Source organism: Cucurbita moschata, unplaced genomic scaffold, assembly GCF_002738365.1.
Source record: "Cucurbita moschata cultivar Rifu unplaced genomic scaffold, Cmos_1.0 Cmo_Scf00010, whole genome shotgun sequence".
In the NCBI taxonomy this organism is placed as follows: Eukaryota; Viridiplantae; Streptophyta; class Magnoliopsida; order Cucurbitales; family Cucurbitaceae; genus Cucurbita; species Cucurbita moschata.
This window is the reverse complement of record NW_019268526.1, coordinates 1,490,450-1,509,576: the sequence shown is the minus strand read 5'-3', so window position 1 is coordinate 1,509,576 and position 19,127 is coordinate 1,490,450. Positions and strand designations below refer to the sequence as shown.

The following is a 19,127-nucleotide window of genomic DNA, read 5'->3' as shown; positions in this document are numbered from 1 at the left end:
TATTTTTTAAAAAAATTGAACCTTTACCAATAAGTTAAAATATTATAATTATAATAAGTTAAAATATTATAATTATAATGAAATTGAGTTTGAATATTAATAGGGAGGAAATGAATCACAACGAAGGTCGAGAATAGAGATTATAGAACTCGAAGATTACTACTCTTGGAAGCTTATGTGGTCGAGCCTACTTAAAAGGGTCTAGGCCATTAGGGTCACAGCTTGCTTGTCAAGCTATCTAGGTTCAATTGAGCTTAATCAGCTAACTCATGAGTTAAGACAAGCAAACCAATTCAAGAATGACTCGATCTTAATAGGTACCGATCGGTCTTGAGATCGTGACTGTTGAACTTCTACTTCCACAATTTTTTAAAATATGCATTATAATTAAAATAATAAAAAGGGAGAGAAAAAAGAAAAAGAATGTAAAAGGCAAAGGGAACAGTTGAACCACTCCTCCCCAGTGATTTTTTTTTTTTTTCAAATTACTTCCGTTTCGGAATTTGTCTATTAAAAGGTTAGAAGTTTAAAACATTAAATTAAATATTAAATTGATTTTAAACAATTAATAATATATTTTAAAATAATTTTGAACAAACGTGTCATATTTTTAATGTTGGCTTTGGTTATTATTGTTTGAAAGATTTAAATTTAGTATTTTATGTATTTTTTATTTATCATACTTACTAATTTTCTAAAAATTTAGAGGATAAAATAAGTCATTAAATATTTCTTTTAAAAGAAATTAATTAATTATTTTTTTTAAGAGGCCTTAGAATTAGAGACTGAAGCCAATGATTAATTCACTAAAAGGAAACATGCACGACAAAGCCACATCATCATCTTTTAACCATATTGTGTCAACCCATGTGGTTTTTTAAGTTCTTAGCTCTTCTTTTGGTCATTTCCTTAAAAAGGGTTCGAGAAATTTCTCGTTTGAGAATCTGACATCGATACATGATGATTCAGACATTTTCAGGGTGCGGACTGAGATTTAGAATTCGATTTCAATACAAGATGACCAAGATATTTTTCCACATCCTCTGTTGACACGACCATGTCATTTACTTGTCTTGAATTGCCTATAAGATGGAGATATCCTCATAAACTAACACGAGTCTTTTTTAGTATGTTTTGTTCTTACACACATACTTCTAAGAAAATTTCTTTTGAAGTACTCGACATAAAATTGTTCTTAACTAGACACGCTTAGTTTTAGCGTTTTTATAATTAAACCATTGAAAAGGAAGATTGCGAGGTCCCGGTTGAGGAGAAGAATGAAGCATTTTAAATACCTTGAGCAGAAACTCGTAAGGAAGAGCCCAAAGAGACAATGTTTGCTAACAATGTGGGCTTGGGCTCTTACAGAGATGCACCGTGTTATACATGCCTGGTCCATTCCAAACCCTTTTTACTTGTTGTCATGTATAATTAGGTCTTTACTATTCCTGTTGTGTCAATAAGGAGTGTACCAAAATCATGACTACCGGTCAGGCTAAAATGCCTTATAACAGGAAGTGACTAGTTGTCAATTCTTCGTAAGTTATATGTTATCAAATATGTGTTATTACTTATTTGTTCACCGTTTTTTAAAACACTTTCTCTCAAACGTGATCAAGGATCGATCATACATCTGAATTATCCGCGTCCTACGATCATCATACGACTTACTTGTTCGTCGGGTTAGAACAAATATCGTACAAGAACAATCGTTGTCCCTCTACCAAAAAAGTGTGATTGTGACATGTGGTACTTTAGCGTCGGAGGAAAGTATATCTAATTTAAATTATTTTCTTTCCATGGAAATACTTTTTTCCTTTTTCTCCATTATTTTGAAGTAAAGTTATTTTTATATTTGGAGAATGGATATAACTCATTGCCTTGTATGTTTAATTGCCATTTTTAGAGCCAAGGTGTATCCACACAATTATTATATGTAGTTCCATACAATAATTTATAAATACAATAATTTTTAAAATAATTAAAAATAAAACATTTTAATAATTCATATACAATAATTATAACAAAAATCATTTGCATCAAATCATGTTCGACACGACCCTACTAGACCACCTCATATACATACAAGAAGTAACCTCACATGTGTGGGTTCATGTTGTTCAGGGCACGACCCTATTAGAACCTGATACAAACAAGGAATGACTCTATATTTGTTCTCGTATCATGTAGGGTATGACCCTAATAGAATCATATCATATACATGGAAGCTCAAATCATTAGGGCATGATCCGAGTATAATCACACCATAATTAGGGCACGACCCTAGTAGATCTAGTACATACAGAGAGTGACCCTATATGTGTGTGTATTGTGTAAAATACGACCCTTGTAGAATCACATTATATACATGCAAAGGAGTAGCCTCACATGTGAACTGAGACGAGACCCTGTAGTTACCAACTCTGATATGTACACGTTCAAATTAGTTCAATCAAACTGATCCTCTCCACCCTTCAGCTTGAGTGCACTGACGGTCACATGTGAATTGAGACGTGACCCTATAGCTACCAACTCTAATATGTACACGGCCAAATTAGTTCAATCAAACCGACCCTCTTCACCCTTCAGCTCGAGTGCACTGATGGGCACATGTGAACTAAGACGTGACCCTATAGCTACCAACTCTAATATGTACACAGTCAAATTAGTTCAATCAAATCAATCCTCTTCACCCTTCAGCTCGAGTGCACTGACGGGCACATGTGAATTGAGACGTGACCCTATAGCTACCAACTCTAATATGTACACAGTCAAATTAGTTTAATCAAATCAATCCTCTTCACCCTTCAGCTCGAGTGCACTGACGGTCACATGTGAACTGAGACGTGACCCTACAGCAACCAACTCTAATATGTACACATCCAAATTAGTTCAATCAAACCGATCCTCGTCACCCTTCAGCTCTAGTGCACTGATGGTTCGTGTTTCGTTCTTCAACGAAGCTAGCCCTTCGACAATGAAAATTTGTGGTGACACATGTTCAATCACGTGACCTAATTTCATAAAGATCTATAAATTAACCAAAGGAGAAAAACAGAAAGAAACTCAACGATCGAAAATGAAAGAAAAACGCTTAGGCCCACGAGCGACTAACCCGCTACTTAACCACTACATAGTTGCAAAATCAAGCAAAATTTTACTCCAACATGTAGTCTTTTGCTATAAAAAATAATTGTATTTTGTAGAGTAAATAATGAATATTAATGGATGTGATAAAGATATAGTAAAGATGGAAAATTTTAACTAAAAAAAGAAACGTCCCTAAATTTAGTAACTGTAAAATTAATTCAACTTTTAACTTCTCACTATAAATATAGTTAAATGAAGTAGGTTAATAATTTAGTCCTATAACTAAAAAAAATATATAAAAAAATTCAAATTATAAAACAATAATAAATAGTAAATTACTTTTTTTTTAAATTCATATTATTTTTTAGTAGGACAAAAAAAAAAAAAATCAATTGATACTGGTACAGGTGTATCAATTAAAACTCGAGATCTCATGGAACAAAACATTCCTTATATAAAGTGTGGAAATCTTTTCTTAGTAGACGCATTTTAAAACCGTGAGGTTGATGATGATACGTAACGAGCCAAAGTAGACAATATCTGCTAGCGATGAACTTAAACGGTTACAAATGGTATCGGAGCCAGACACTAGGCAGTATACTAATAAGAACGCTGATCCCCAAAAATGGTGGACTTAAGCTGTTATATTAGTACAATTATTAATTTAAAATTTTAATTCATACAAATTTAAAGTTGAGTATAAATTGATATTCGTGGAAAAAATGTTTCATTAATACTTTTAAACTTTAAAATAAAATTAAAAAAAATACTCTTATAGTTATTTAAAAAAAATGCATCATTTTAACAAGATTGTACATTTGTATTTGAGTACGAGTCAACACGTTTGGATTTAATACAAAAAAAAAAAGACACGTTTAAAATTTGTGTCATAACTTTGAGGAAGACGAGCGAGAAGAAAAATAAAATATAGAAAATAAATTCATTATAAATTTTGTAGTATTTTCATTTTTTAAGTTTACTACTTGTCACAATCGCATTTTTGATTGCAGCAGACTTGCGATTGTGCGACACTCACTTTCCAGGAACAAGTGAGCTAAGCTAAGTCGTTCTTGCATCGCATACGACGAAACGACGTATGCTCGAGCCTCTAGCTCTAATTTAAGAAAAAAGTTTTAGAAAATGGAGGCAGAGAGATTGAACTTGGTGTTAACTGCTTACATCATATAACTATGGGGCATGGAGGTCTGACTAAGTATATTAATAAAATTTTAAAAATTTAGAAGTATTAAAAAAAAAAAAAAAAGGTAAAAACAATAAATAAACAAAACTTAGTTGTATTTTTCTATAAATTAATAAATAATAATAAAAAAAAACATTTTTTTGAATTATGTTGTTAAATATCGAAACCTAAAACAGCTCTCCGATTACAGTGGCGTCGTCACTTCACCCTGTCGCTTCCCAGAAACAGTGAGAGAGATGTATCATGAACAAACTTGGGGAACTGTGAGAGAAAGATTCAAGAAATTCCATACACAAAATTCTTTATAGTTTCAACAAAAAGAAGAACAAAGTGGGTTTCTCTCACAGTCACCATCTCTTCCGCCGTGCCGCCGCCGGACCCGCCGTGCTCCGCCTCCCCCATTCCTTTCTCTCTCTACCCTTTTACTTTTCCCTCTCTTTATTGCTTCACAAGAATTGTAATTAAGAGAGAGAGAGAGAGAGAGACAGAGAGAGAGACAGCGCAGTTTCTCTTGACCGAAGATCTTTATTAAAAAAAGGAAAAAAAGGAGTGCTGTTTGTCAATTTTTGAAGCTTCCCTTCTTCCCTTCTCTCTTTTTCTTCGGTTTTTTTTTTAATCCCTTTTGCTATCTCTTTCTCCCTTTTCAATTTGTCAAACACCCATTTTCAGGAACTAAAAGATGGGTTATCTGTGATCGAGGGAAGAGCTGAAGCAGAGAGGTAAGGGGGTTTCTGTTCTTGTTCTTGTTTTTGTTCTTGAGAGCTGAATGGGTATTTGCAACTTCGAGCAATTTGATGAGGATTTGGCGAAAAGGGTTTTCATATAAGGGGAAGATTAAGGGAATTTGGATCTACAGCTTGGTGTTCTTGAGCTGTGGTGAGTGGATATGCGAAACGTAATACGTTTCATGTTCTTGTTCTTGTTGTTCTTGTTGTGTTTTGAGCCAACATTTCAACAGGTGAGTTTGAGAACTGAGCGTGTAGCTCTTCTCAACCTCAGATCGTCTCTGGGTTTGAGGAGCAGGGATTGGCCTATCAGAGCTGACCCTTGCTCTGTTTGGAATGGTATCAATTGTCAAAATGGTCGAGTTATTGGTATCAATATCTCTGGGTTTCGAAGAACTCGTAGTGGTAATCTAAACCCACAATTTGTTGTTGATTCTTTGGCTAATTTGACTCTTTTACAGTCTTTTAATGCTTCTAAGTTCTTGCTTCCGGGTGTAATTCCTGATTGGTTTGGCTCAAGGCTCAAGTCTTTGCAAGTTCTTGATCTTCGTTCTTGTTCTATCATTGGTTCTATTCCATTGAGTTTTGGAAATTTGACGAATCTAGCTAGTTTATATCTCTCCAAGAACAAGCTTAATGGAACGATCCCTTCAAGTATTGGTCAACTTGTTCATCTTTCCGTGCTTGATCTTTCGCGTAATGAGCTCACTGGATCTGTTCCTTCTTCGATTTCATCTCTTGGGAACCTTTCTTTTCTCGATCTTTCTTCGAATCGTTTAGATGGGTCGATTCCTTCCCTCATTGGGTCCATTAGGAAGCTTCAGAATTTGAACCTTTCAAGAAATGATATCACTTCTTCATTGCCTGCTTCACTTGGGGACCTCGATAGATTAGTAGATCTCGATCTCAGTTTTAACGAATTGTCCGGGCTGCTACCTCGAGATTTGAGAGGCATGAGCAGTCTTCAGAGAATGATAATTGGGAACAATCTACTTGGTGGATCATTGCCAGATGGTTTGTTTACTTCTCTTAGACAATTGCAGGCATTGGTTCTCAAGGATAATAACTTTACCGGTGCAGTTCCCGACGTATTGTTCTTGTCGCCTGGATTGCGTCTTCTCGATATCTCTGGAAATAGTTTCACTGGTATGCTGCCTAACTCGAGCTCTGGTTTAAATTCAACTGATGGAACATTGAATATATCTCGAAACATGTTTTACGGTAGCCTCATGCCAGTTATAGGACGATTCAGGGCTGTTGATTTATCGGGAAATTATTTTGAAGGCGGAGTTCTGAACTTTGTGCCAACGGATGCTACTCTTGAGAGTAATTGTCTTCAAAATGTATCTAGCCAGAGGACACTGGCTGACTGCTCGTCATTTTATACCGAAAAAGGCCTTAGTTTTGATAACTTTGGCGAACCGAACTCCGAACAACCTTCTTTAATCGAAAAAACTGGCAAGAACAATAAAAGGGTAATCGTATTGGCGAGCGTATTAGGAGGGGTTGGGTTTATTGTCCTTCTGGTGTTGTTGGTAATGCTGGTTCTATATATTGGTGGCAAGAGAGCGTCGGGGAATCAAAGGGCGGTCAGTGTAGGACCGATACCCCCTGGCAGTAACGAACCACCTCCAGGCTTATCGATTAACTTTGCAAGCTTAGGTGATAGGTTTACAGATAAACAGCTTCTTCAGGCTACTGATGGCTTTAGCAACGAGAACTTGATCAAACTCGGCCACTCTGGTGAGCTATTTCGTGGCGTCTTGGACAATGGGGCCGATGTCGTTATAAAAAAGATCGACCTGCGGAAGGTTAAGAAGGAAACCGAGCTAGTGGAATTGGATTTGTTTGGTAAGGTGTCACATACAAGATTGGTTCCTCTTTTAGGACACTGCCTAGATAATGAACATGAGAAGTTCTTGGTTTACAAATATATGCCAAATGGAGACTTGGCGAATTCTTTGGTGAGGAAAACTAATGTTGATGATGAAAACATACAGTCTTTGGATTGGATAACAAGGCTTAAAATTGCTTTGGGAGCTGCTGAGGGTCTTGCTTATATGCATCATGATTGTTCTCCGCCGCTCGTTCACAGGTACACGAAACTTTAGTTATTGTCTTTTTTTTTTCCTTCTTTTGAGGTTTGTTGATGTAATAGTCTAAGTCCACTGCTAGCAGATATTGTTCTCTTTGCGCTTTTTCTTTCGGGCTTCTCCTCAAGGTTTTTAAAACGTGTTTGCTAGAGAGAGGTTTCTACACCCTTATAAAGAATGTTTTGTTCCCCTCTCCAACCCCGACGTGGGATTTCACAATGCACCTCCTTTTGGGGCCTAATGTCCTCGCTGACACACTGCTTAGTGTCTGGCTCTGATACTATTTGTAACGACTCAAGCCCAGCCCCAACGTGGGATCTCACAATTCACCCCTTTTTGGGGCCCAATGTCTTCACTAACACACTGCTCAGTGTCTGGTTTTGATACTATTTGTAATAACCCGAGCCCACTGCTAGCAAATATTGTCCTCTTTGGGCTTTCTCTTTCGGGCTTCCCCTCAAGGTTTTTAAAACGTGTCTGCTCGGGAGAGGTTTTCACTCCCTTATAAAGAATGCTTCATCCCCTTCTCCAACCCCGACGTGAGATCTCACAATCCACCCCCTTTTGGGGCCCAACGTCCTTGTTGGCACACCGCTCGGTGTCTGGCTCTGATACCATTTGTAACAACCCAAGCCTACCGCTGCTAGCAAATATTGTCATTTTTGGGCTTTCCCTTTCAGGTTTCCCCTCAAGGTTGTTAAAACATGTCTGCTAGGGAGATGTTTCACTCTCTTATAAAGAATGTTTCGTTCCCTTCTCCAACCCTGATGTGGGATCTCACAATCCACCTTTTTTTGGGGCCTAGCGTCCTTGTTGGCACACCGCCCGGTGTTTGGCTCTGATACCATTTGTAACAACTCAAGCCCACCGCTAGCAAATATTGTCCTCTTTGGGCTTTCCCCCTCAAGGTTTTTAAAACGTGTGTTAGGGAGAGTTTTCCACACCCTTATAAAGGATATTTCGTTTCCCTTCTCCCTTCTCCAACCCTAACGTGGGATCTCACAATCCACCACCTTTTGGGCCCAACGTCCTCGCTGGCACACCGCCCGGTGTTTGGATCTGGTACCATGTGTAACAACTCAAGCCCACTGCTAGCAAATATTGTCCTCTTTGAACTTCCTCTCAAGGTTTTTAAAACGTGTGCTAGGGAGAGTTTTTAACATCCTTATAAAGAATGTTTCGTTTTCCTCTCCAATCGTTGTGGGATCTCACAATCCACCCCTTCTTCGAGGCCAGCGTCGTCGCTGACACTCGTTCCCCTCTCCAATCAAATGTGGGATCTCACAATTCACTCCCTTTAGGGCCCAGTGTCCACCGTTAGCCGATATTGCCTTCCTTGGGCTTTCCCTTTCGAGCTCCCTCTCAAGGTTTTTAAAATGCATCTACAACGAAGAGGTTTCCACGCCCTTAAAAAGAATGTTTTGTTCCCCTCCCCAACCGACCTGTGATCTCACAGTTGATGTGTATAATATCAATGGCTTGAGTTCACTTAATTGTCTTGTTGTGACTTCGACGGACGAGATCATATCGCGTCTCTCCTATTCTTTGGATAAATTCTTATAGTGAGTTGAGTCACTTGACCAAATATTTCGATAAATAAAAGTTCAGCTCTGATATGTGTATATAAGTATTTGAACTTAGCATTATTGACTTTATTAACACTTCTTCTTTTGGTCATTGAAGAGATGTGCAAGCTAGCAGTATACTTCTTGATGATAAATTCGAAGTACGACTCGGGAGCTTGAGTGAAGTTCGTGCCCAAGATGGGGACAGCCACCAGAAACGAATGTCCAGGTTGCTTCGGTTGCCACAGTAAGTGTTCGTTCACCTTCTGATAAATATTTCTTCGACTTTTCTCATCGGGACTACTCGATTAAGATTATCTTCAAGCTTAGGATTGCTTGTCAGCAAAATTTATCAGTTGTTGCTTTGAGGGTGTAATAATCATTTTCGCTTTAAAACGTGCAGGTCATCCGAGCCAGGTTCCTCTGGTATGTTCATATTTACATTTTGTTTCCTTTCGAGATTACAAATTTTCTTTTGCCATGGGTTGTCTGCATGTTTTGTTGAGGATCGTAGGGAGAGGAGTCTCACATCGTTAATTAAGGGGTTGATCATGGGTTTATAAGAAAGGAATACATCTCCATTCGTATAAGCCATGAGAGCTTATACTCAAAGTAGACAATATCATACCATTGTGGAGACTCGTGGTTCCTGCCCTTAACTTAGCCATGTCAATAAAATTCTCAAATGTCTAACAAAGATATTGTGAGCCTCGAAGGTGTGGTCAAAAGTGACTAAAGTGTCGAACAAAGAGTGTACTTTGTTTCAGGGCTCCAAAGAAGGAGTCGAGCCTCGATTAAGGGGAGACTCTATGGTGTACTTTGTTCGAGGGGAGGATTGTTGAGGATCGTTGGGAGAGGAGTCCCACATCGGCTAATTAACGGGTTGATCATGAGTTTATAAGTAAGGAATAGATCTCCATTAGTATGAGGCCTTTCGAGGAAACCAAAAGCAAAGACATGAGAGCTTATGCTCAAAGTGGACAATATCATACCATTGTAGAGAGTCGTGGTTCCTAACATGGTATCAGAGTTATGCCATTTACTTAACCATGTCAATAGAATCCTCAAATGTCAAACAGAGGAGTTGTGAGCCTCGAAGGTGTAGTCAAAAGTGTCGAACAAAGAGTATGCTTTGTTCGAGGGTTCCTAAGGAGTCGAGTCTCGATTAAGGGGAGGCTGTACGAGGGCTCCATAGGCTTCAGGGGAGGCTCTATGGTGTACTATTTTGTTCCGTCCCACGTTAGCTAATTAAAAGGTTGATCATAGGTTTATAAGTAAGAAATACATCTTCATTGGTACGAGGCCTTTCGGGGAAACCAAAAGCAAAGTCATGAAAGCTGACAATATCATACCATTGTCGAGAGTCGTGGTTCCTAGCATGTTTGTCGGTATCATTTGAAGCGAGTTTATTAGGATGTGAACGTTGTGATCTGAAGTTAGCCTCATATTTGCAGGGACTCAGACATCAGTATGTTCCTATGATGTTTACTGCTTTGGGAAGGTGTTATTAGAGGTAGTGACAGGCAAGGTGGGCATCAGTGCTACTCCTGATACCCAATTGAAGGACTTTTATGATCAAACATTCCCATACATCAGCATCCACGACAAAGAATTGGTGAGCAAAATCATCGATCCGAATCTGATTGTTGATGAAGATTTCCTCGAGGAAGTGTGGGCTATGGCTGTTGTCGCGAAGTCATGTCTGAATCCAAGGCCTTCGAGACGACCCCAGATGAGATACATCCTGAAAGCTTTGGAGAATCCTTTAAAGGTCGTGAGAGAAGAAAGTTCGGGTTCGGCAAGGCTACGAGCGACTTCTTCACGAAGCTGGAATGCAGCTTTGTTCGGGAGCTGGCGACAGAGCCTATCAGATCTAACGGTTGTACCAGCTGCTGCCACAACAACGTCAAGAGCCGTGGGAGGTAGCTTCAAACAGTCAGGAACTTCAGGTTCACAGGGAAGTGGCCAGAACAACAGCGGTGAAGCTTCACGGAGAAGGCATTCAAAGGAGATATTCCCCGAGCCAGCAGACGAGCAAGGCGAGAGAGGCGAGTATCATTACTAGTAAAGAAAATTCATTGATCTTGATTGATTCTTTGTCAATAACAAACACAGCAGCAGGCCATTCCAATTGAGAGAGCCTGATAACTGCTCGACCCGGCGGGTTGTTGCTTTCGGGTTTCGTAGTTGGAGAGGAGAGGGCGGGTGACGCCCCGAGCTTTCTGCCATGGAAAATTGTCATTCTTTGAGAAATGTATGGGTTTCTTTGTTGTTGGTGATTTTATGTTTTGTGGAAGGCATGGGGCCTTCAAGCTTTCTGTAGGCGTTTCTTGTTCTTGTTTGTTCTCTCATTATTATTATTTTATACCTTTTTCTGTTCCCTTTTTTCCCTCTTTATATTTGATTTTAGGGTTTAGCCTTTTTGGGAATGTAAACAATCCAAAAAAATGTATAATATTTTAGAAAAATAATATTAAAAATAGGTCCCACCGAGATTTGAACTCAGGTTACTGGATTCAGAGTCCAATGTCCTAACCACTAGACCATGGGACCATAGGTATTTATAAAATTCATATCTTATAATTTTTAAAATTTTAAAAATTTATAAACTTTCAAATTTATTACTATTATATCGGTGAATTTTAAATAAAAAATATAGAAAATGTAAAAAATATATTAGAAAAAGGGAAACAAAAAAAAAAAAAAAAAAAAAAGGTCCTACTGAGATTTGAACTCGGGTTACTGGATTCAGAGTCCAATGTCCTAACCACTAGACCATAGGACCACAAGTGTTGAATTAAATTTGTAAACTTTAAAAAATAAATATTTTCAAATTTGTTTCTTATAATTTCAAAACTTTAAAAATGTTTAATGTGTCCTCACTTTTTGTTTTATATTTTATAGAGTTTCAATATATTAAAATAAATTAATTTATTAGATCACGTGTATAATTATTAATTTTTGTAATAAAATAATTAATTAAACAATATATTATTTTCTTATCCCAAAGTTTAGAAAATTTTTAGACTATTTAAAGAAAAAATATACTTAATAAAATTTTCCACATTCATATATATATATATAATATATATATATATATCTATATGTTTGTTTATTTATTATTTATTTTATTTAAATAATTTATGGCGGAGAAAATTTACTTTCGAATATATGACGTGGTCGACCCCATTGTGCATAAAGATTCGATTTTTCTATTATGTTTGAGGTGGAGTAATATAGAGATTTCTTTTCTTCGAATTTGCTTTTCTTTGATTCACTTTCGATCGAACATAAAGCCCATGTGTGGTGTCGTGTTTCGAGGTACAAATTCTTTGTCCATCTTCCTCCTCACTCCTCTCGTTTTCTTTTTCTTTTTTCCCGCTCTTATTATTATTATTGTTATTTTTTTTTATTCTTTTTCATTTTTTCAAAAAAGAAAAATCTTACTTTCACTCAACAAAAAAAAAAAAAAAAAAAAAAAAAAAAAAAAAAAAAAAAAAAAAAAAAAAAAAAAAAAAAAAAAAAAAAAAAAAAAAAAAAAAAAAAAAAAAAAAAAAAAAAAAAAAAAAAAAAAAAAAAAAAAAAAAAAAAAAAAAAGGAAAATAATGTATGTCCGAACCCAATCTCTTATCATACATGATTTAGTCTACGTACTTTCACGTCTATTTTATCATACAATTTAATCTCCGTTAAAAGGTAAAACTATAACAACTCAAGCCTACCGATAGTAGATATTGTCTGTTTTTGTCCGTTACGTATCGTCGTTAGCCTCACTGTTTTAAAACGCGTCTATTAAGGAGAAGTTTCCACACCCTTATAAAGAATGTTTAGTTCCAGTCTCCAACTAATGTGAGATCTCACAATCCACCTCCTTTGAGGGCCTAACGTCTTCGCTAGCACACTGCTTGGTGTCTAGCTCTAATATCATTTGTAACGCTCCAAGCTCATTGCTAGTAGATATTGTCCGCTTTAACCTGTTATGTATCATCGTTAGCCTCACGGTTTTAAAACGCTACCAACCACCGGAAACCTTCTAATTTCCTAAATTTTAGTGAAGGAAGGGTAAGATTTCAAAATTGAGACATAATTAAGTATCTAATAATTTTTTTTAAAAATATAAATTTTGGAAATAAATGACTAAAGTCAACCGAGAGTAAAAGAAACATGTAACTAGACGAACATTTCAAAACAAATGATAATCAATCTAGATATCAATCAAACACTTCATGGTACTCAACCGTTCAAGTAGGTTTGATCTTCCATACCCATCTCAAAATAACGATTCCCTCCTGTGTGGATTGAAAGACAGTGAGCTACTCAGTTCTCATCTCAGCGAGTAAACACGATCCCACAACAACTCAAATCCATGGGAACAACTACCATCGATGTTCTACTCTCTTACGACCGCTTTTCAACGACAACAACTGAGCTAACAAGAACGGATGACTATTCAAACATTCGCCGTGATAATACATACTTATTTCTTCGATAATTACATTAACGGAGTTGTTTCTAGAAAATTTTCCCTCATTAGCTTGTTAATTATGATAATTAAGATGAAAAACGAGAAAAAAAGCATGATGAAGACTTGATTTAGCGATGTTTACGGCTGTTCTTACTTGCCCACACGAACCATTGCAGCCAAAAACAGCTCTAAATCCGCCACGCGTTCATCTCACCGCCGGTAGTCGCATCCGCTTCTTATGGGTACCGCCAAAACATAATCCCTTTTCATCACAGCGTCTTCTTTCCGCCACCCCAAAATTATTGTTACCCAAAAGAAATTTAATCCCCACAGCCCAAACCCATTAGCCACCACCACCATTTTTACTCATTCCAATCCCTAAAACCCACCATTGTTTGTCTCTCAGATCTGAACTATGGATGAGAAGCTGATACAGCGATTGGAGTCCGCTGTGGCTCGGCTTGAGGCGTTCTCCACTGGGTTCCGGCACGGCGGTGCACCAGAGAGTGACGAGGTTACGGTGTCTGATCCTTCGGTTCTTGCTTTTGACGATTTCATGGGACAGTACGTTGCGAGAGTTTCAAACGCCGCGGAGAAGATTGGGGGACAGGTTCTTGAGGCCACTAAGATTTTGAGTGAGGCATTTTCTGTTCAGAGGGAGCTTCTTGTTAAGGTTAAGCAAACTCAGGTTAGTGATAATCTCTGTTTTTCGCCTCAAATAATGTGATATTGAAGCTTGTGTTGATTTAGTTTTCTTCTTAAGTTGATTGTTTTGGTTTCATAATCACTGTTTTATTCATATGGGATTGGATGTAAGCTGTCGGAATGATAATGAAAATCTTAGATGATTGGTTAGGGAACTACTGAATTGTGTTGAGATGCTTTGTGGAAGGGTGTTTTTGGTGTAATGAATTAGGAATATCAGCTATCTAGCTGTCAACTCATGTCTAAGCCTTCTTCATTCGATTTGGAAATGAAAATGAAAGAAAAACTCACATGTAAAGAAGCGGTTTCACTCCTTTCCCTCATCAGCCCCCTAGATCAATGAAGAAGGGAGAAGTGTATTCTTCCGAATCTTTGAAAGCGAAGCGCTATGTCGAGACGGGGTGGCCTAATAGTTTCTAGAATGCCGTTGTCATGATGTTGATTTGGCTTATGTGACTACGGCATCCATGTAGCTCCAAATACGCGCATTGGAGCATCAAGTGAAGCGCTATGTTGGGATGGGGTGACCCAACAGTTTCGATAATGCTGTTGTCATGATGTTGATAAGCAACTACGAGATCTGTGTAGCTCTGAATACGCGCATTGGAGCATCATCATGGTGGTCCTTCGAAAATGTAGTACTACTAGATTCCGGGATGTAATTTTTATGACGTTTTAAACTGGACTTCTACTTTTGTCGGAATAAGTGACAAGGATGAACCAATATGCTGTCACTGCACACATGCCTTCTAATCTCTTTACAAATCTCAATTCTGGATTAGTAGATTGTTTATCTGTTTAAGTTCAGCTGAAATCCTGAAAGCCTTGAAGGTTAATGAAGACAGAACGTTTTCGTCGAATGCTCTTAATGAATGTTATTTTGCTCGTTCGTTTTAGCAACAAAAACGAGAAAGAACAAGACTGTTATATACCTAAACGAGGGCCTAGTACTAACTTTCAGTAGAAATTTTCGGGTGAAGTTTGTGGGTCTGAAGTTCAATTGTTTATTTTGTTTCGCAGAAACCCGACCTCGCAGGCTTGGCTGAATTTCTGAAGCCATTGAACGAAGTTATTAACAAAGCAAATGCACTTACAGAGGGAAGGAGATCTAATTTCTTCAACCATTTGAAAACTGCAGCTGATAGTCTATCTGCTTTAGCTTGGATTGCATTTACTGGAAAAGACTGCGGTATGAAGTGTAGTTGAGTATATCCTCGTTGGGACGTGTAGTTCAAATCCGTTCGATTTAAGCCGTTCTTGATTTTTGTAGGTATGAGCATGCCTATTGCCCATGTCGAAGAAAGTTGGCAAATGGCTGAATTTTACAACAACAAAGTAAGCTTATGTTCCCTCTAAAACCCGCTTTTGCTAAAAAGAACATGTACTTTAGTTTGACTAGCGTGTCCTTACTTGGACACTCGACAGTTGTTGGACCGACAGTTGTTGGACACGTCTTATCTTGATGGATGTGTTTGACACTAGTTGTATGAAGTCAATGCAGGTCCAACATTTGTTACACATGGATCGAATACTTGACTTTTTATCTTAAAATTAATGGTCTATTGTCGACCTGTTTACTTCTTCATTCAGGTTCTTGTAGAGTACAGAAACAAAGATCCGAATCACGTCGAGTGGGCAAAAGCTATGAAGGAGCTCTATTTGCCGGGTTTACGGGACTATGTCAAAAGTTTTTATCCATTGGGTCCGGTATGGAGTGTTACTGGGAAAAAGGCTGCACCTGCTGCCCCTAAAGCTTCTCCTCCTACTAAAACGTCAGCACCGAGCGCACCTGCCCCACCCCCGCCCCCTCCAGCTTCACTCTTCATCTCTGAGCCTTCTCAGGCTTCATCTTCCAAGCCAAAAGAAGGAATGGCTGCTGTTTTCCAAGAAATTAATTCTGGGAAGCCTGTGACCCTAGGTATTGCTTGTTTTCAAAACTCTCCCCTTAACTACTACTTGAACTTCACTACTATTTGAACATCTCTAAGCACGTTCTCTGCCACAAGGTCTGAAGAAAGTCACCGATGACATGAAAACCAAGAACCGTGCGGATAGAGTTGGCATTGTGGGTTCTAGTGAGAAAGGTGGTCGTACAGCCTCTCCGTCGTTTTCCAAAACCGGCCCTCCAAAGTTGGAACTTCAAATGGGTCGAAAGTAAGTTTTACTCATCCTAGTTACAAATAAGATAGTGTTTGTGAGATCCTCCATCGGTTGGGGAGGAGAACAAAGCATTCCTTATAAGGGTTCGGAAACCTCTCTGTAGCATATGCGTTTTTTAAACCGTGAGGCTAACGGCGATACGTAACGGGCAAAAGCGGACAATATCTGCTAGTGGTGGGCTTGGACTATTACAAATGATATCAGAGCCGGACACCGAGCGGTGTGCCAGCAAGGACGCTGGACCCCCAAGGAGGGTGGATTGTGAGATCCCACCTCGGTTGGAGAGAAGAACGAAACATTCCTTGTAAGGGTTTGAAAACCTCTCTCTAGTAGATGCGTTTTAAAACCATGAGGCTAACGGCGATACATAATAAGCCAAAGCAGACAATATCTGTTACAGTGTTGACACTAAGTGCCCTACTTAATCTCTCTATTTATACATTCAAACAGGTGGGTCGTCGAGAACCAAATCGGAAGGAAAAACTTGGTGATTGATGATTGCGATGCTAAACAATCGGTATATATCTTTGGATGCAAAGATTCAGTTTTGCAGATTCAAGGTAACGTTTTATCTCACAATCGGTTTACTCGTTCGTCTCTTCTGATGAATAGGGAAGTTAATATTTTCACCTTGCTGCAGGGAAAGTTAACAACATAACAGTCGACAAGTGTACAAAAATGGGAGTCGTATTCACGGTAGTATACGCTATTGGGCAAAAAAACGATCCTTATATATATATATATATAGCTGATTTGGATGAATTTTTTTACTTCCAAAATAACAGGATGTTGTGGCTGCATTTGAGATTGTTAACTCCAATGGGGTTGAAGTACAATGCCAGGTACTTTGTTCTTCTCACATTGAATGGTTCTACATCTTTGAAGCTAGTGGCTACATTTTTCTTGCATCTATGCACATAGCTTAAGCATTCTTTACAAGGGAGTGGAAACTTCTCCCTAGTAGATGTGTTTTAAACCTGTGAGGCTGATGGTGATACGTAACGGGCCAAAGCGGACAATATCTGCTAGCGGTGGGCTTGAGCCGTTATAATGGTATCAGAGCCAGACACCGGGCGGTGTGCCAGCGAGGACGCTGGGTCTCCAAGGGGGGTGGATTGTGAGATCCCACATCGGTTGGAGAAGGGAACGAAGCATTCTTTACAAGGGTGTGGAAACCTCTCCTTAGTAGATGCGTTTTAAATCCGTGAGGCTGACGGCGATACGTAACAGGCCAAAGCGAACAATATCTACTAGCGGTGGACTTGGGCCGTTACAAATGGTATCAGAGCTCGACACCGGGCGCTGTGCCAGCGAGAATGTTGGCCCCCCAAGTGAGGTGGATTGTGAGATACCACATCGGTGGGAGAGGGGAACAAAACCTTCTTTGTTAGAGTGTAGAAACCTCTTCCTAGTAGACGCGTTTTAAACCCGTGAGGCTGACAGTGATACGTAAAGGGCCAAAGCGGACAATATCTGCTAGTGGTGGGCTTGACATATTACAGCTTTGGCTTTTAACGGAGCAATCCGGGTGTTCTAAATATAATTTACGAGAAGAGATATGCCATTAACAATGGCTGATAAACCTTTAGTTTTAAAGCCATGAAGTTGCTAAGACTTAGTTCTTCCATTTGCTGGTTATTCCAGGGTTCTGCCCCAACCATTTCTGTGGACAATACTGGAGGCTGTGTATTATACTTGAGCAAAGATTCTTTGGGGACATCCATTACGACTGCCAAGTCGAGTGAGATCAACGTTTTGGTACCTGGTGGAGCGTCCGATGGTGATTGGGTATGGTTCCGTGTTCCTTCCTCCGCTCATGTTCTTGATTTTCTCGTATCAGTTGATCGAATTCTTACGCAGTTCTATTCACTTTTTTCCGAGGAATATATTCGCTTTAAAAAGAAAGAAAACTGTTCACTTTTGCTTTTTGATAAAGCTCTTAGATTCTAGGCCTTGATAGCATTTTCCTTTCGTTTTATAGAACTTTGCTATTAACAATGTCCATGAAGCCTCACTGTCTTCTGCTATACATGTTCTTGATTAGGCCAACAAAATGGCATAGAAATGAATTTGATTCCATAGAATGATCATACTTTATGCGACAAACTCGAACTTTGCAAAACATTTCTAGATCGAACATGCCGATCTCTCATAAAAAGAACGTTTTGATTCTGCTACAACATTATCTGGAAACCGTTGGGATTAGATTTCAACATGGATGTTCTTGTTTTGTTCTTGTTCTATCTCTGTAGGTCGAGCATGCTTTGCCGCAACAGTTCGTTCATACGTTTAAGGACGGTCGCTTCGAAACCACTCCAGTCTCTCACTCGGGAGGGTGATCTCGAGTTTGAACAGATTCTCACTTTTCTTCGTATCCGGTTTAGAGTGGGTTTTGTTTCCATTTTTTTCCCCCATTTGATTCAATTGTCACAGGAAATTACATGTGGTGCTTGTTAGTGTTTGTTTCATTGGGTTCTTGTTTTCCTCTTATAAAGAAGCTTGGGTTCAGGTGTTCATGGCGGCTGTAGTGTGTTGTGCAATGATGTTCTGTTTCTTCTGGTTTGTTCTGTATTTGAATATCTCGGTTTAAGAGAAGAAGTACATGTCAATTATCTTTGAGTTATGCTCAAGTAAAAATTTATGGTTTTACACCGTAAAATTATACAAATGACTTACGATGAAATTAGTGTTTATAAATTTAATTTTTTAAATAAATAAATTGATAAAAATAATATTTATTATCCAAAAAAATACGTGTTTATATATATATATATATATACACACACATACATATATAATATTATACGAAAATGTTAAAATTTGAAAGAAGAAATTTGAACTTATATGACAAATCTTTCCATTATTTTTCCATTTTAAAAATTAATAGATTCTTAAACTTTTAATTTTTAAAAATTGAATCAATTTTGTATATAATAAATTTATATATTTTTAAAATTTACATTTATATTTAGTACAAAATTAAAAGTTTTTAAATTTAAAATATTGTTATATATTAAATTTAATAACTTCTTAGATTTAAAATTTTAAATATATATTATTATTTTTTCGAGTAGAATTTATTAATTAAAAAATTAAAGTTTATATAATCTAAAACTTATCGTC

The 19,127-nt window shown here is 37.9% G+C and overlaps 2 protein-coding genes and 2 non-coding genes across 4 annotated transcripts; 2 read left to right on the top strand and 2 right to left on the bottom strand.

The window, feature by feature from the left end:
- Positions 1-4,468: 4,468 nt before the first annotated feature.
- Positions 4,469-11,055, top strand: LOC111448176 (probable LRR receptor-like serine/threonine-protein kinase At2g16250). The gene is made up of 4 exons (XM_023087632.1): positions 4,469-7,111; positions 8,793-8,921; positions 9,078-9,100; positions 10,129-11,055. Exons 1-4 carry the CDS (start codon positions 5,178-5,180, stop codon positions 10,737-10,739), a joined length of 2,697 nt encoding a protein of 898 aa, XP_022943400.1. The 5' UTR covers positions 4,469-5,177; the 3' UTR covers positions 10,740-11,055.
- Positions 11,056-11,155: 100 nt separating this feature from the next.
- Positions 11,156-11,227, bottom strand: TRNAQ-CUG. The gene has a single exon. It is a non-coding gene; the product is annotated as a tRNA-Gln (tRNA).
- A 160-nt stretch (positions 11,228-11,387) lies between these two features.
- TRNAQ-CUG lies at positions 11,388-11,459 on the bottom strand. Its single transcript has one exon. It is a non-coding gene; the product is annotated as a tRNA-Gln (tRNA).
- A 1,861-nt stretch (positions 11,460-13,320) lies between these two features.
- Positions 13,321-18,628, top strand: LOC111448935 (cyclase-associated protein 1-like). The gene is made up of 10 exons (XM_023088727.1): positions 13,321-13,827; positions 14,865-15,033; positions 15,115-15,179; positions 15,435-15,762; positions 15,851-15,998; positions 16,455-16,564; positions 16,645-16,700; positions 16,790-16,846; positions 17,649-17,792; positions 18,257-18,628. Exons 1-10 carry the CDS (start codon positions 13,555-13,557, stop codon positions 18,341-18,343), a joined length of 1,437 nt encoding a protein of 478 aa, XP_022944495.1. The 5' UTR covers positions 13,321-13,554; the 3' UTR covers positions 18,344-18,628.
- Positions 18,629-19,127: the final 499 nt, after the last annotated feature.

Bases quoted from the DNA above. Each gene is read 5' to 3' on its own strand.
- LOC111448935 (XM_023088727.1), top strand. From the start codon at position 13,555: ATGGATGAGAAGCTGATACAGCGATTGGAGTCCGCTGTGGCTCGGCTT. The intron at 15,034-15,114 runs GTATGAAGTGTA...TGATTTTTGTAG, and splicing joins ATTTACTGGAAAAGACTGCG to GTATGAGCATGCCTATTGCC. The intron at 15,763-15,850 runs GTATTGCTTGTT...CTCTGCCACAAG, and splicing joins TGGGAAGCCTGTGACCCTAG to GTCTGAAGAAAGTCACCGAT.
- LOC111448176 (XM_023087632.1), top strand. From the start codon at position 5,178: ATGCGAAACGTAATACGTTTCATGTTCTTGTTCTTGTTGTTCTTGTTG. The intron at 7,112-8,792 runs GTACACGAAACT...TGGTCATTGAAG, and splicing joins TCTCCGCCGCTCGTTCACAG to AGATGTGCAAGCTAGCAGTA. The intron at 8,922-9,077 runs GTAAGTGTTCGT...TAAAACGTGCAG, and splicing joins AGGTTGCTTCGGTTGCCACA to GTCATCCGAGCCAGGTTCCT.